Source organism: Zonotrichia albicollis, chromosome 34 (assembly GCF_047830755.1).
Source record: "Zonotrichia albicollis isolate bZonAlb1 chromosome 34, bZonAlb1.hap1, whole genome shotgun sequence".
Classification (NCBI taxonomy): Eukaryota; Metazoa; Chordata; class Aves; order Passeriformes; family Passerellidae; genus Zonotrichia; species Zonotrichia albicollis.
This window is the reverse complement of record NC_133852.1, coordinates 1,666,544-1,679,779: the sequence shown is the minus strand read 5'-3', so window position 1 is coordinate 1,679,779 and position 13,236 is coordinate 1,666,544. Positions and strand designations below refer to the sequence as shown.

Sequence of the window (13,236 nt, the reverse complement as noted above, 5' to 3'; positions counted from 1 at the left end):
CCAATACCTGCAGGGAGAAGCTGAGCTGCAGCATCACCTGGGGCAGTTTTTAGGGGGGTTTTTGGGGCAGTTTTGGGGCGGTTTTTGGGGGTGGCTTTGGGGGATTTTGGGGAGGGGTCCGGGGGTCTCCGGGGGTCCCCCATACCTGCAGGGAGAAGGTGAGCTGCAGCTCGGTCTCGGGGGGGCCCCCGGGGGGCAGCGGGATCTCGTTGGAGCGCAGGATCCGCTTGGAGCCCTGGGGGGGGGGGGAGACCCAAAACACGGAACTGGATGGGAGCCCCCTCCCCAAAATAAAGGGACCCCCAGGGACACCCCCAGCCCCACCAAGGACCCTCGGGGTCCCCTCCAGCCCCTCCTCGACCCCCCAGGACCCTCCAAGAACCCCCAAACTCCCCCAAGGACCCTCCCAGCACCCCCAAGACCCCTCTAAAATCCCCCCAAGACCCCCCAGGACCCCCCCAAACCTCCCCAGAGCCCCCTCGGACCCTCCAGGATCCTGCAAGACCCTCCCAGACCCCCCCGAGGCTCCCCCAAGACGCCCCCAGACCCCTCCAGGTCCCTCTCAGACACCCCCAGGACCCCCCAAACCCCCCCAGAACCCCCCAGACCCCTCCAGGTCCCCCCCAGGACCCCCCAAACCCCTCCAGGATTCCCCAAACCCCTCCAAGGACTCCCCCAGACCCCTCCCAAGGACCTTCCCAGACCACCCCAGGACCCCCCAAATCTATCCATAACACCCCCAGACTCCTCCAGGAGCCCCCCAAACCTGCCCAGGACCCCCCAAGACTCCTCCAGGACCCCCTCAGGATGCCCCAAGACCCCCAAACCTGCCCAGGACCCCCCAAACCCCTCCAAGGACTCCCTCCAGACCCCCCGAGACTCCTCCAGGACCCCTCAGGATGCCCCAAGACCCCCAAACCTCCCCAGGAATCCCCCCCAAACCCACCCAGGACCCCCCAAAAACCCCTCCAGGACCCCCTCAAACCTCCCAGGACCCCCCCAGACCCTCTCAAAAGCCCCCAGTCTCTGCCAGGACCCCCCAAACCTCCCCAAGACCCTTCCAGGACCCCCCAAACCTCCCCAGGAATCCCCCAAACCCACCAAGGACCCCCCAAAAACCCCTCCAGGACCCCCCCCAAACCTCCCCAGGAACCCCAAAGACCCCCCTGAACCCCCCCAGCCCCCTCCCCAAGCGCCCCCAGCCCCACCTGCAGCTTGACCGCGATCACCACCGAGCCGCGATCCTTGGGCACCTCCCGGAGCAGCGCCAGGCGCCGCAGGGTCAGGCTGAACAGCCTGGGGGGCAACGCTCAGAGACCCCTCCCCAAAATACAGACCCAACACAGAGACCCCTCCCCAAAACCACACCGAGAGACCCCTCCCCAAAATACAGACCCAACATAGAGACCCCTCCCAAAATACAGACTGCCCCAAAATCACAGACCCAACACAGAGACCCCTCCCCAAAATCACACTGAGACCCCTCCCCACAATACACACCCAACACAGAGACCCCTCCCCAAATCCCACCGACCCCTCCCGGCGCAGCCGCAGGGTCAGGCTGAACAGCCTGGGGGGCAACGCTCAGAGACCCCTCCCCAAAATACAGACCCAACACAGAAACCCCTCCCCAAAATACAGACTCAACACAGAGACCCCTCCCCAAAATCACACCGAGAGACTCCTCCCCACAATACAGACCCAACACAGAGACCCCTCCCCAAAATACAGACTGCCCCCAAAATCACAGACTCAACACAGAGAGACCCCTCTCCAAAATACACAGAGACCCCTCCCCAAAATCGCGCAGAGACCCCTCCCCAAAATACAGACCCAACACAGAGACCCCTCCCCAAATCCCACAGACCCCTCCCAGAGCAGCCGCAGAGTGAGGCTGAACAGCCGGGGGGGGGATCAACACTGAGAGACCCCTCCCCAAAATCACACTGAGAGACCCCTCCCCAATATACACACCCCTCCCCAAAACCCACAGACCCTCCCTAAATCACAGAGACCCCTCCCCAAAATCACAGAGACCCCTCCCGCAGCGTGAGGCTGAACAGCCTGGGGGGGCTGGGGGGGATAAATCAACCCAGAGACCCCTCCCCAAACACAGAGACCCCTCCCCAAAATCACAGAGACCCCTCCCACAGGGTGAGGCTGAACAGCCCCCAGCCCCTCAGGGACCCCACGGGACCCTGCAGCCCCCTCCCCAAAATGGATCCGGAGGGTCCCTGGGGGTCTCGAGACATGGGGGTGTCTGGGGGGGGTCTGGGGGTCCCGAGGGGGGTCCCGGTGGTCTCTGAGGGGTCCCGGGGGGATTCTCGGTGGTATCTGGGGAGGGGTCCCGGTGGTCCCTGGGGGGGGGTCCCGGTGATTGGGGGGTCCCGGTGGTCCCTGGGGGATGTCCGGGGGAATTCTCGGTGCTATCTGGGGAGGGGTCCCTGGGGGTCTCTGGGGGTCCCGGTGGTCCTTGCGGGGGTCCCGGTGATTGGGGGGTCCCGGGGGCGTTCCGGGGGGGTGTCCCGGGGGGTCCCGTGATTGGGGGGGTCCCGGGGGGGTCCCCGCGCTCACCTGGGCACGCAGCTGGGCGAGCTCCGATCCACCTCCCACGTCGCGAACAGGTTCATGTGCACCGGCCCGGGGGGGGGCACCGGGGGGCGCCCCGGGCCCGGGGGGGGGGCGCGGGGGGCCCGGGGGGGGCCCCGGGGGGGCTCCGGGCCCGGGGGGGGCGCGGGGGGCGCCGCGTTCCGCCATCGCCGCCGCCGCCCGAGCCACGCCCCCCGCGCCTGATTGGCCCCTGCGCAGCACCGCGGGTTCCGATTGGACAGCGCCGGTCGCGGCCCCGCCCACGCGCGGCGCTGATTGGTCACCGCCCACCCCGCTGCGGAACGGCGGCCACGCCTCTCTGTCAGGAGAGGCCGCGCCCAGCGCTGCGGAGGCCACGCCCACTCCGGGGGTTCCCGGCGCTGATTGGGTGAGAGGGGAGGAGGCCACGCCCCCTTGGGGACATAGCGGGGTCACCGGGGGGTCACGGGGCGGGGCCTGGAGGGACCCGGGGGTGACACCGCGGGGACACTTGGGTGGTCCCGATGGCCCCGCCCCCTCTGTCGCCATCGATGTCCCCTCTCTGAGGGGCCCCATCCGTCTGTCCCCGGTGTCCCCTCTCTGTCCCCTCTCTGTCCCCACCCCTGGGATTGTCCCCGACCCCCATGAGCTCCCCTCGTGTCCCCAGCACGGGATGGGGACAGGGACAAGGAGGGGACAAGGCCCGAGGACAGCAGGGCCATGGGGACAGCAGGACAGCTGCTGGCACCAGGGACAGGCCCGGGGACATGGGGACATTTCCAAGTGACACGGTGACCTCATTGTCACAGTGACCTCGGGGACATGGTGACACTGGGGATGTGTCCCAGTGACACGGGGACTTGGGGACATCTCCCAGTGACACAGTGACCTCGTTGTCACAGGGACCTCATTGTCACAGGGACTTGGGGACATGTCCTAGTGACACAGTGACATTGGGGATACATCCCAGTAACACGGGGACCCTGGGGACACAGTGCCATGTCCCGGTGACACGGTGACCTCATTGTCACAGGGACATGGGGACATGTCCTAGTGACACAGTGACCTCAATGCCATGTCCCAGTGACACGGTGACATTGGGGACATCTCCCAGTGACACGGTGACCTCATTGTCACAGGGACCTCATTGTCACAGGGACTTGGGGACATGTCCTAGTGACACAGTGACATTGGGGACATCTCCCAGTGACACGGGGACCTTGGGGACACAGTGCCACGTCCAGTGACACGGGGACCTCACTGTCACAGGGACTTGGGGACATGTCCTAGTGACACAGTGACCTCAGTGCCATCTCCCAGTGACACGGTGACATTGGGGACACGGTGACCTCAATGGTGACCGCGGTGGCACCAGGCAGAGCCGCAGCCTTGGGTGGGGACAACGCCACCTTTTATTTACAAAACACTGGGGACAGGGTGGGGACAATGACGGGGACAAGGATGGGGACGGTGCCACCACAGTGTCCCCAAAACCTGGGGTGACATCCCCCGACCCCAGGGTGGCACCAGCGCCCTGTGGGGCGGCAGAGGGCGGGGACAGAGGGGACAGGAGGGGACAGGAGGGGACAGAGGGGACAAGGAGGGGACAGGGAGGGGACAGGAGGGGACAGGGAGGGGACAGGGAGGGGACAGAGGTGACATCTAAAACTTGAACTCTTTGTATTTCTTGCCCCCCCCGCGGGCGTCCTGGGGCTGAGCCTTCCGCTTCTTCTGCTGTGGGGACAAAGGGACAGTGAGGGGACAGTGAGGGACACTGGGGGGACACTGGGGACAATGGGACAGAGAGGGGACAGTGAGGGACACAGGGACAGTGAGGGGACAATGGGGGGACAGTGGGGACAATGGGGACAGTGAGGGGACAATGGGGGCAGTGAGGGGATGGTGAGGGACACAGAGACAGGGAGGAGACACTGGGGACACAGGGACAGAGAGGGGACAGTGAGGGGACACAGAAGGACACGGGACAGAAGGGCTGGTGAGGGGACAATGGGGACAGACAGCAGACAGAGAGGGGACAAGGAGGGGACAAGGAGGTCACGGTGGGGGACAGGAAGGACAAGGAGGGGACAAGGAGGGGATGGGAGGTCACAGAAGGGACTTGGGGACAGTGAGGGGACAGTGAGGGGACAGGGACAGGAACCCCTCGTGCTTCATCCCAATGCATGGGGCTGCACTGAGGGGACAGAGGGGACAGTGAGGGGACAGTGATGGGACAGAGAGGACAGAGGGAACAGGGTGGGCACAAAGGGGACAGTGAGGGGACAGAGAGGACAGAGGGAACAGGGTGGGCACAAAGGGGACAGTGAGGGGACAGGGAGGGGACAGGGACAGGAACCCCTCGTGCTTCATCCCAACCCCATGGGGGTGCACTGAGGGGACACAGGAAGGGGACAGGGAGGGGACAGAGAGGGGACAGGGAGGGGACAGGGTGGGCACAAAGGGGACAAGGAGGGGACAGAAGGGGACAGGGACAGGAATCCCTTGTGCTTCATCCCAATGCATGGGGCTGAAGCGAGGGGACAGGGAGGGCACAAAGGGGACAGGGAGGGCGCAGAGATGGGACACAGGGGACAATGGGGACACTGAGGGGACACAGGGGACAGCGAGGGGCCAGCCCACCTTCTGCTTGGCGGCGTGCTCGGCCACCATGTCGCTGAAATCCTCCTTCTCCACCTGCGCCTGCTGCTCCCGCACGTGCTCCTCGTATTTCTGCGTCATGGCCGTGGGGTCGAGCTCCAGCTCCTCGGGCGCCAGCGCCACCTCCACGCCCTGCGCCTCGGGGACAGGGCCCTTCCTGCCCATCACTGCGGGGACATGGGGACATTGGGGGCATTGGGGACATTGGGGACAGCGCCACCTCCACGCCCTGCGCCTCGGGGACAGGGCCCTTGCGGCCCATCACCTGTGGGGACATTGGGGACAGTGGGGACAGTGTCACTGTCACCCTCTGTGCCTCGGGGACAGGGCCCTTCCTGCCCATCACCTGTGGGGGGACATTGGGGACATTGGGGACACTGGGGACATTGGGGACATTGGGGACACTGGGGACAGTGTCACTGTCACCCTCAGCGCCTCGGGGACAGGGCCCTTCCTGCCCATCACCTGGGGGGACACATGGGGATGTTGGGGACACTGGGGACATTGGGGACACTGGGGACACTGTCACTGTCACCTCCTGTGCCTCTGTCACCGGGCCCTTGAGGCCCATCACCTGTCATGGGGACATTGGGGACACTGTCACTGTCACCCTCAGCGCCTCGGGGACAGGGCCCTTCCTGCCCATCACCTGTGGGGACATGGGGACATTGGGGACATTGGGGACACTGGGGACAGCGCCACCTCCACGCCCTGCGCCTCGGGGACAGGGCCCTTCCTGCCCATCACCTGTGGGGACATGGGGACACTGTCACTGTCACCCTCTGTGCCTCAGGGACAGCGCACCTCCACGCCCTGCGCCTCGGGGACAGGGCCCTTGCGGCCCATCACCTGTGGGGACATGGGACATTGGGGACATTGGGGACATTGGGGATAATGGGGACATTGGGGACATGGGGACATTGGGGACAGTGGGGACATTGGGGACATTGGGGACACTGGGGACATTTGGGGACATTGGGGACACTGGGAACATTGTCATTGTCACCTCCTGTGCCTCGGGGACAGGGCCCTTCCTGCCCATCACCTGGGGGGACATTGGGGACATGGGTGACACCAATCCTGTGATTTTTGAGGTCCCAGGGCTGTTTTTGGGGTGTTTTTTGGTGTTTTTTGGGGTCTCACCGCAGACATGTCGTAGATGTGTGTGGGATGTTTTGGGGGGTTTTTTGTGTGTTTTGTGGGGTGTTTTTGGGGTGTTTTTGGCTGTTTTGGGGTCTCACCGCAGACATGTCGTAGATGTGCGTGGGGATATTTTGGGGGTGTTTTTGGGGTGAATTTTGGGGTGATTTTTGGTGTTTTTGGGGTCTCACCGCAGACATGTCGTAGATGTGTGTGGGGCTGTTTTGGGGTGATTTTTTGGGTGTTTTTGGGGCTGTTTTTGGGGTGATTCTGGGCTGTTTTGGGTCTCACCGCAGACATGTCGTAGATGTGCGTGGAGATATTTTGGGATGTTTTTTGGGGTGTTTTTTGGGGTGTTTTTGGGGTGTTTTTAGGCTGTTTTTGGGGTCTCACCGCAGACATGTCGTAGATGTGCGTGGGGATGTTTTGGGGTGATTTTTTGGGTGTTTTTGGGGTGTTTTTGGGGCTGTTTTGGGGTCTCACCGCAGACATGTCATAGATGTGGGTAGGGGGTTTTAGGGGGCTGTTTTTTGGGGTGTTTTTGGGGTGTTTTTGGTGTTTTTGGGGTCTCACCGCAGACATGTCGTAGATGTGCGTGGAGCCCATCATGGCCGTGCCACGGTCGCCGTTCGCTTCTCGGGGACCACCGTGAACAGCTGGGGGGTCTCGCTCCTGTTTGGGTGGGGGGGCTCCTGATCACCCCAAAACCCCCCCAGACCCCCCCAAAAACCTCCCAAAACCCCAAACCCCTCAAAAATTCCCCCAAAAGGCCCTGAACCTCAAATTCCCCCTGAACCCCAAATTCCCCCAGACCCCCTTGGGCCCCCCAAAACCTCCCCAAACCCCCAGAAATTTCCCCAAAACCCCAAAAATCCCTGGCCCCATAAAAATTCCCCCTGAACCCCAAACTCCCCAAGCCCCCTGAGCCCCCCAAACAAATCCCTGAACCCCAAACTTCCCTGAGACCCCTAAAATCCCCCAAGCCCCCCAAAAACCTCTCCATAACCCCCATCAACCTCCACAAAATGACTCCAAACACCCCAAAAAATCTCTCCAAAACCCCAAAACCTCCCCAAACTCACCCAAAATCCCTCCAAACACCCCCCAAAACTTCTCCAAAATCCCCCCAAAATACCTCCAACTCCCTTAAAAAAACCTCTGCAAAATCCCAAAATTCCTCCAAAAATCCCCCAACATTCCTTCAATCCCCCCAAAACCTCCCCAACCCCACCCCAAAAACCTCCCAAACCCCCCAAAAAACCCAAAATCCCACCAAAAACCCCAAAATCCTCCCAAAAAAACCCAAATCCCCCCAAAGTCCCCCCAAAAAACCCAAAAACCCAAAATCCCCAAACAAAATCCCAAACTGCCCCCAAAAAACCCAAATCCCCCCAAAATCCCCCCAAAAAATCCAAATTCTCCCCCAAAAACCCCACATTCCCTCCAAACACCCCCAAAAACCGCTCCAAAACTCCCCAAAAAACCCCAAAATCCCCTCAAAATCCCCTCAAAAAAAACCCCAAAAAACCCCAAAATTCCCCCAAACCCCCCCCAAAAAACCCAAAATCCTCCCCAAAAAACCCAAAATCCCCAAAAACCCCAAAATCCCCCAAAACAACCCAAATTCTCTCCAAAAAACCCCACATTCCCTCCAAACACCCCCAAAAACCGCTCCAAAATCCCCCAAAAAAACCCAAAATCCCCTCAAAAAACCCCAAAAAACCCCCCCAAAATCCCCCCAAAAAATCCCAAATTCTCCCCAAAAAACCCCACATTCCCTCCAAACACCCCCAAAAAACCCCAAAATTCCCCCCAAAACACCCCCAAAAACCACTCCAAAACCCCCCAAAAAACCCCAAAATCCCCCCCAAATCCCCTCAAAAAACCCCAAAAAAACCCCCCGAAAAAACCCCAAAATTCCCCCCAAAACCCCAAAATCCTCCCCAAAAAACCCCAAAATCCCCCAAAAATCCCCCCAAAAAACCCCAGAATCCCCTCAAAAAAAACCCAAAATCCCCCCAATATCTCCCCCCAAAACCCCAAATTCCCTCCAAACACCCCCAAAATCTGCTCCAAAAAACCCCAAAATCCCCTCAAAAAACCCAAAATAAACCCCCAAAAACCCCAAAATCCCCCCCAAAACCCCCCCAAAAGAGCCCAAGAGAGCCCAAAAATCCCCCAAAAAACCCAAAATCCCCAAAAAATCCCCCCAAATCCCCCAGACCCCCTCACCCGTCCATGGCCTCCTCGATTTTCTTCTTGCGCAGCTCGATCAGCTCGGGGGTCTCCATCCCGGCCGGCACCGAGGAGAAGCCCCCGGGGGTGATCAACCCACTGGGGGGAAATGGGGGGTCAGGGGCACCCCAAAAACCCGGGGGCGCCCCCAAAGTTGTGGGGTGAAACCCCGAGATTGGCTCAAAGGGGAGGAACCCACAGAAAACCCCACAGGATTCATTTTTATGGGGGAATTTGGGGGTTCAGGGAGGTGTGGGGGTCCTTGGTGGGTCCCCCCGAGTTTTTGGGGTCCCCCTGAATTCTTGGGGTCCCCCCAATTTGCCCCAGAGAACGATGAACCCCATTCCCAATCCCACAGAAAACCCCACAGGATTCATTTTTATGGGGGGATTTGGGGGGGTTCAGGGGGTCCCAATCAGTTTTTGGGGCCCCCCTGAATTTTTGGGGTGCCCCCAGTTTGTTTCAGTGACGATGAACTGACCCCATTCCCAATCCCATAGAAAACCCCACAGGATTCATTTTTATGGGGGATTTGGGGGGGTTCAGGGGGTCCCAATCAGTTTTTGGGGTGCCCCTGAGTTCTTGGGGTGCCCCTGGGTGTTTTGGGGTCCCCCTGAATTTTTGGGGTGCCCCCAGTTTGTTTCAGAGGGGATGAACCGACCCCATTCCCCACCCCATAAAAACCCCACAGGGTTCGCCTTTATGGGGGAATTTTGGGGGTTCAGGGAGGTGTGGGGGTCCTTGGTGGGTCCCCCCGAGTTTTTGGGGTCCCCTCGAGTTTTTGGGGTCCCCCTGAATTCTTGGGGTCCCCTCAATTTGCCCCAGAGAACAATGAACCCCATTCCCAATCCCATAGAAAACCCCACAGGATTCATTTTTATGGGGGGATTTTGGGGGTTCAGGGGGTCCCAATCAGTTTTTGGGGTCCCCCTGAATTTTTGGGGTGCCCCCAGTTTGTTTTAGAGGGGATGAACCGACCCCATTCCCCACCCCATAGAAAACCCCACAGGATTCCTCTTTATTGGGGATTTGGGGTTCATTTTTGGGTCCCCAATCAATGTTCCTGATATTTTTGGAGCACCCCCGAATTTTTGGGGTGTCCATGGGGGGTGAACCCCAAATTTCTCGTTCCTTTCTGGGGGAATTTTGGGGACCCCTGGGAGGGTTTCTGGGGTGCCCCCGCTGTTTTTGGGGTGCCATGTGAATTTTTTGGGGCACCCCCAAATTTTTTGGGGGTGTCCATGGGGGGGAATGAACCCCACTGCTCACCCCAAATTTCTCGCTCCTTTCTGGGGGAATTTTGGGGACACATGGGAGATTTTTTTGGGGTTCCCCTGAATTTTTGGGGTTCCTCTGAATTTTTTGGGGTGCCCCTGGGTTCTTGGCGTTCCCTGTGAATTTTTTTGGGGCACCCCCAAATTTTTGGGGGTGTCCATGAATGGGTGAACCCCAAATTTCTCGCTCCTTTCTGGGGAGAATTTTGGGGACACCTGGGAGATTTTTTGGGGTACACCTGAATTCTTGGGGTACTCTATGAATTTTTTAGGGTTCCCTGTGAATTTTTTGGGGCACCCCCAAATTTTTGGGGGTGTCCATGAAGGGGTGAACCCCAAATTTCTCACTCCTTTCTGGGGGGATTTTGGGGATAGCTGGGAAATTTTTTTGGGGTTCCCCTGAATTTTTGGGGTGCCATGTGAATTTTTTGGGGTGCCCCTGAGTTCTTGGGGTTCCTTGTGAATTTTTTGGGGCACCCCTGAATTTTTGGGGTTGTGAACCCCACTGCTCACCCCAAATTTCTCGCTCCTTTCTGGGGGAATTTTGGGGACCCCTGGGAGGATTTTTGGGGTTCCCTTGATTTTTTGGGGTCCCCCTGAATTCTTGGGGTACTCTATGAGTTTTTTAGGGTTTCCTGTGAATTTTTTGGGGCTCCCCCAAATTTTTTGGGGGTGTCTATGGGGGGGTGAACCCCAAATTTCTCGCTCTTTTATGGGGGAATTTTAAGGACACCTGGAAAATTTTTTGGGGTTCCCCTGAATTTTTGGGGTGCCTCTGAGTTCTTGGGGTTCCCTATGAATTTTTTGGGGCATCCCCGAATTTTTGGGGTTGTGAACCCCACTGCTCACCCCAAATTTTTCGCTCCTTTCTGGGGGAATTTTGGGGACACCTGGGGGATTTTTTGGGGTACACCTGAAATCTTGGGGTACTCTGTGAGTTTTTTAGGGTTCCCTGTGAATTTTTTGGGGCACCCCCAAATTTTTGGGGGTGTCCATGGGAGGGTGAACCCCCATTTCTCACCCAAAATTTCTTGCTCCTTTCTGGGGGAATTTTATGGGGTTTAGGCGACACCTGGGGGATTTTTTTTGGGGTTCCTCTGAATTTTTGGGGTGCCTCTGAGTTCTTGGGGTTCCCTGTGAATTTTTTGGGGCACCCCCGAATTTTTGGGGGTGTCCATGAAGGGGTGAACCCCAAATTTCTCACTCCTTTCTGGGGGAATTTTGGGGACACCTGGAAAATTTTTTGGGGTTCCCTTGAATTTTTGGGGTCCCCCTGAATTCTTGGGGTACTCTATGAATTTTTTAGGGTTCCCTGTGAATTTTTTGGGGCACCCCCGAATTTTTTTGGGGTGTCCATGAAGGGGTGAACCCCAAATTTCTCTCTCTTTTATGGGGAAATTTTGGGGACACCTGGGAGATTTTTTTGGGGTTCCTCTGAATTTTTTGGGGTGCACCTGAATTCTTGGGGTACTCTATGAGGTTTTTAGGGTTTCCTGTGAATTTTTTGGGGCACCCCCGAATTTTTGGGGGTGTCCATGGGGGGGATGAACCCCAAATTTCTCGCTCCTTTCTGGGAAAATTTTGGGGACACCTGAGAGGATTTTTGGGGTTCCTCTGAATTTTTGGGGTGCCATGTGAATTTTTTGGGGTGCCCCTGAGTTCTTGGCGTTCCCTGTGAATTTTTTGGGGCACCCCCGAATTTTTGGGGTGTCCATGAAGGGGTGAACCCCAAATTTCTCTCTCCTTTCTGGGGGAATTTTATGGGGTTTATGTGACACCCGGGAGATTTTTTTGGGGTTCCCCTGAATTTTTGGGGTGCCCCTGAAGGGGTGAACCCCAAATTTCTCGCTCCTTTCTGGCGGAATTTTATGGGGTTTATGTGACACTTGGGAGATTTTTTTTAGGGTTCCCCTGAAATTTTGGGGTGCCATGTAAAATTTTTGGGGTTCCTCTGAGTTCTTGGGGTTCCCTGTGAATTTTCTTGGGGCACCCCCAAATTTTTGGGGTTGTGAACCCCACTGCTCACCCCAAATTTCTCGCTCCTTTCTGGGGGCATTTTGGGGACACCTGGGAGATTTTTTGGGTTCCCTTGATTTTTTGGGGTACACCTGAATTCTTGGGGTACTCTATGAATTTTTTAGGGTTTCCTGTGAATTTTTTGGGGCACCCCCAAATTTTTGGGCGTGTCCATGAAGGGGCGAACCCCAAATTTCTCGCTCCTTTCTGTGGGAATTTTGGGGTTCCCCTGAATTTTTGGGGTGCCATGTAAATTTTTTGAGGTGCCCCTGAGTTCTTGGGGTTCCCTGTGAATTTTCTTGGGGCACCCCCGAATTTTTGGGGTTGTGAACCCCACTGCTCACCCCAAATTTCTCGCTCCTTTCTAGGGGAATTTAGGGGACACCTGGGAGGATTTTTGGGGTGTCCCCGCTGTTTTTGGGGTGCCCTGTGAGTTTTCGGGGTGCCCTGTGAGTTTCGGGGTGCCCACCTGTCGGCAGGGGTGATGAACCCGGTCTCGTCGGGTTTCTCTTCATCGCTCTCCTCCTCCTCCTCCTCCTCCGAGGATTCCTCGTCCGAGGGCTCCAGCTCCCCCCAGGGCGTGCGGTCGATCTCCTCCTCCTCCTCCTTGGTCTGCGGGGTTTGGGGGGTCAGAGCCGGATTTGGGGGGTCCCCGGGGTTTTTGGGGGGTCCCAGGGGGATTTTGGGGAGAATTTGGGGTTTTTGGGGTTTTTTTCGGGGATTTTTGGGGTTTTTTGGGGGATTTTTGGGGTTTTTTTTGATGCAAGGAAAGGGGATTTGGGTGTGGGATTATGGAGACCTCAAATTTGGGGGGACCAGAGGGATCTCATGGGGATTTTTGGGGGGTCCCAGGGGGATTTTGGGGAGAATTTGGGGTTTTTTTCAGGGATTTTTTGGCTTTTTTTCAGGGATTTTTGGGGTTTTTTTCAGGGATTTTTTGGGTTTTTTGGGGATTTTTGGGGGTTTTTTTCAGGAATTTTTGGGTTTTTTTCAGGGATTTTTGGGGGTTTTTTCAGGGATTTTTGGCTTTTTTTCAGGGATTTTTGGGGTTTTTTTCAGGGATTTTTTTGGTTTTTTGGGGATTTTTTGGGGTTTTTTTCAGGGATTTTTGGGTTTTTTTTCAGGGATTTTGGGGGTTTTTTTCGGGATTGTTGGGGTTTTTTTTCCAGGGATTTTTGAGGTTTTTTCAGGGATTTTTGGGGTTTTTTGGGGGGATTTTTGGGGTTTTTTTTGGGATTTTTGGGGTTTTTTCAGGGATTTTTGGGGTTTTTTTCGGGGATTTTTGGGGGAATTTTTGGGGGTTTTTTTGGGGTTTCTTTGATGCACGGAAAGGGGATTTGGGTGT

At 57.3% G+C, this 13,236-nt stretch overlaps 2 protein-coding genes across 2 annotated transcripts in view; both read right to left on the bottom strand.

Moving 5' to 3' along the window:
- The window catches only part of PACS1 (phosphofurin acidic cluster sorting protein 1), a 5,471-nt gene extending 2,354 nt beyond the window's left edge, over window positions 1-3,117 (bottom strand). The window contains exons 1-4 of the mRNA XM_074531048.1: window positions 3,025-3,117; window positions 2,575-2,933; window positions 1,209-1,296; window positions 96-235 (exon numbers count right to left, since the gene is read on the bottom strand). Coding sequence (XP_074387149.1) covers window positions 96-235; window positions 1,209-1,296; window positions 2,575-2,933; window positions 3,025-3,117 — 680 coding nt within the window. The remainder of the gene's footprint in view (window positions 1-95; window positions 236-1,208; window positions 1,297-2,574; window positions 2,934-3,024) is intronic.
- A 1,048-nt stretch (window positions 3,118-4,165) lies between these two features.
- SF3B2 (splicing factor 3b subunit 2) overlaps window positions 4,166-13,236 on the bottom strand; it is a 33,776-nt gene continuing 24,705 nt past the window's right edge. Inside the window, 7 exon segments of the mRNA XM_074531334.1 lie at window positions 4,166-4,302; window positions 5,209-5,393; window position 6,006; window positions 6,940-6,986; window positions 6,989-7,038; window positions 8,599-8,700; window positions 12,361-12,503. Coding sequence (XP_074387435.1) covers window positions 4,231-4,302; window positions 5,209-5,393; window position 6,006; window positions 6,940-6,986; window positions 6,989-7,038; window positions 8,599-8,700; window positions 12,361-12,503 — 600 coding nt within the window. The 3' untranslated portion in view covers window positions 4,166-4,230.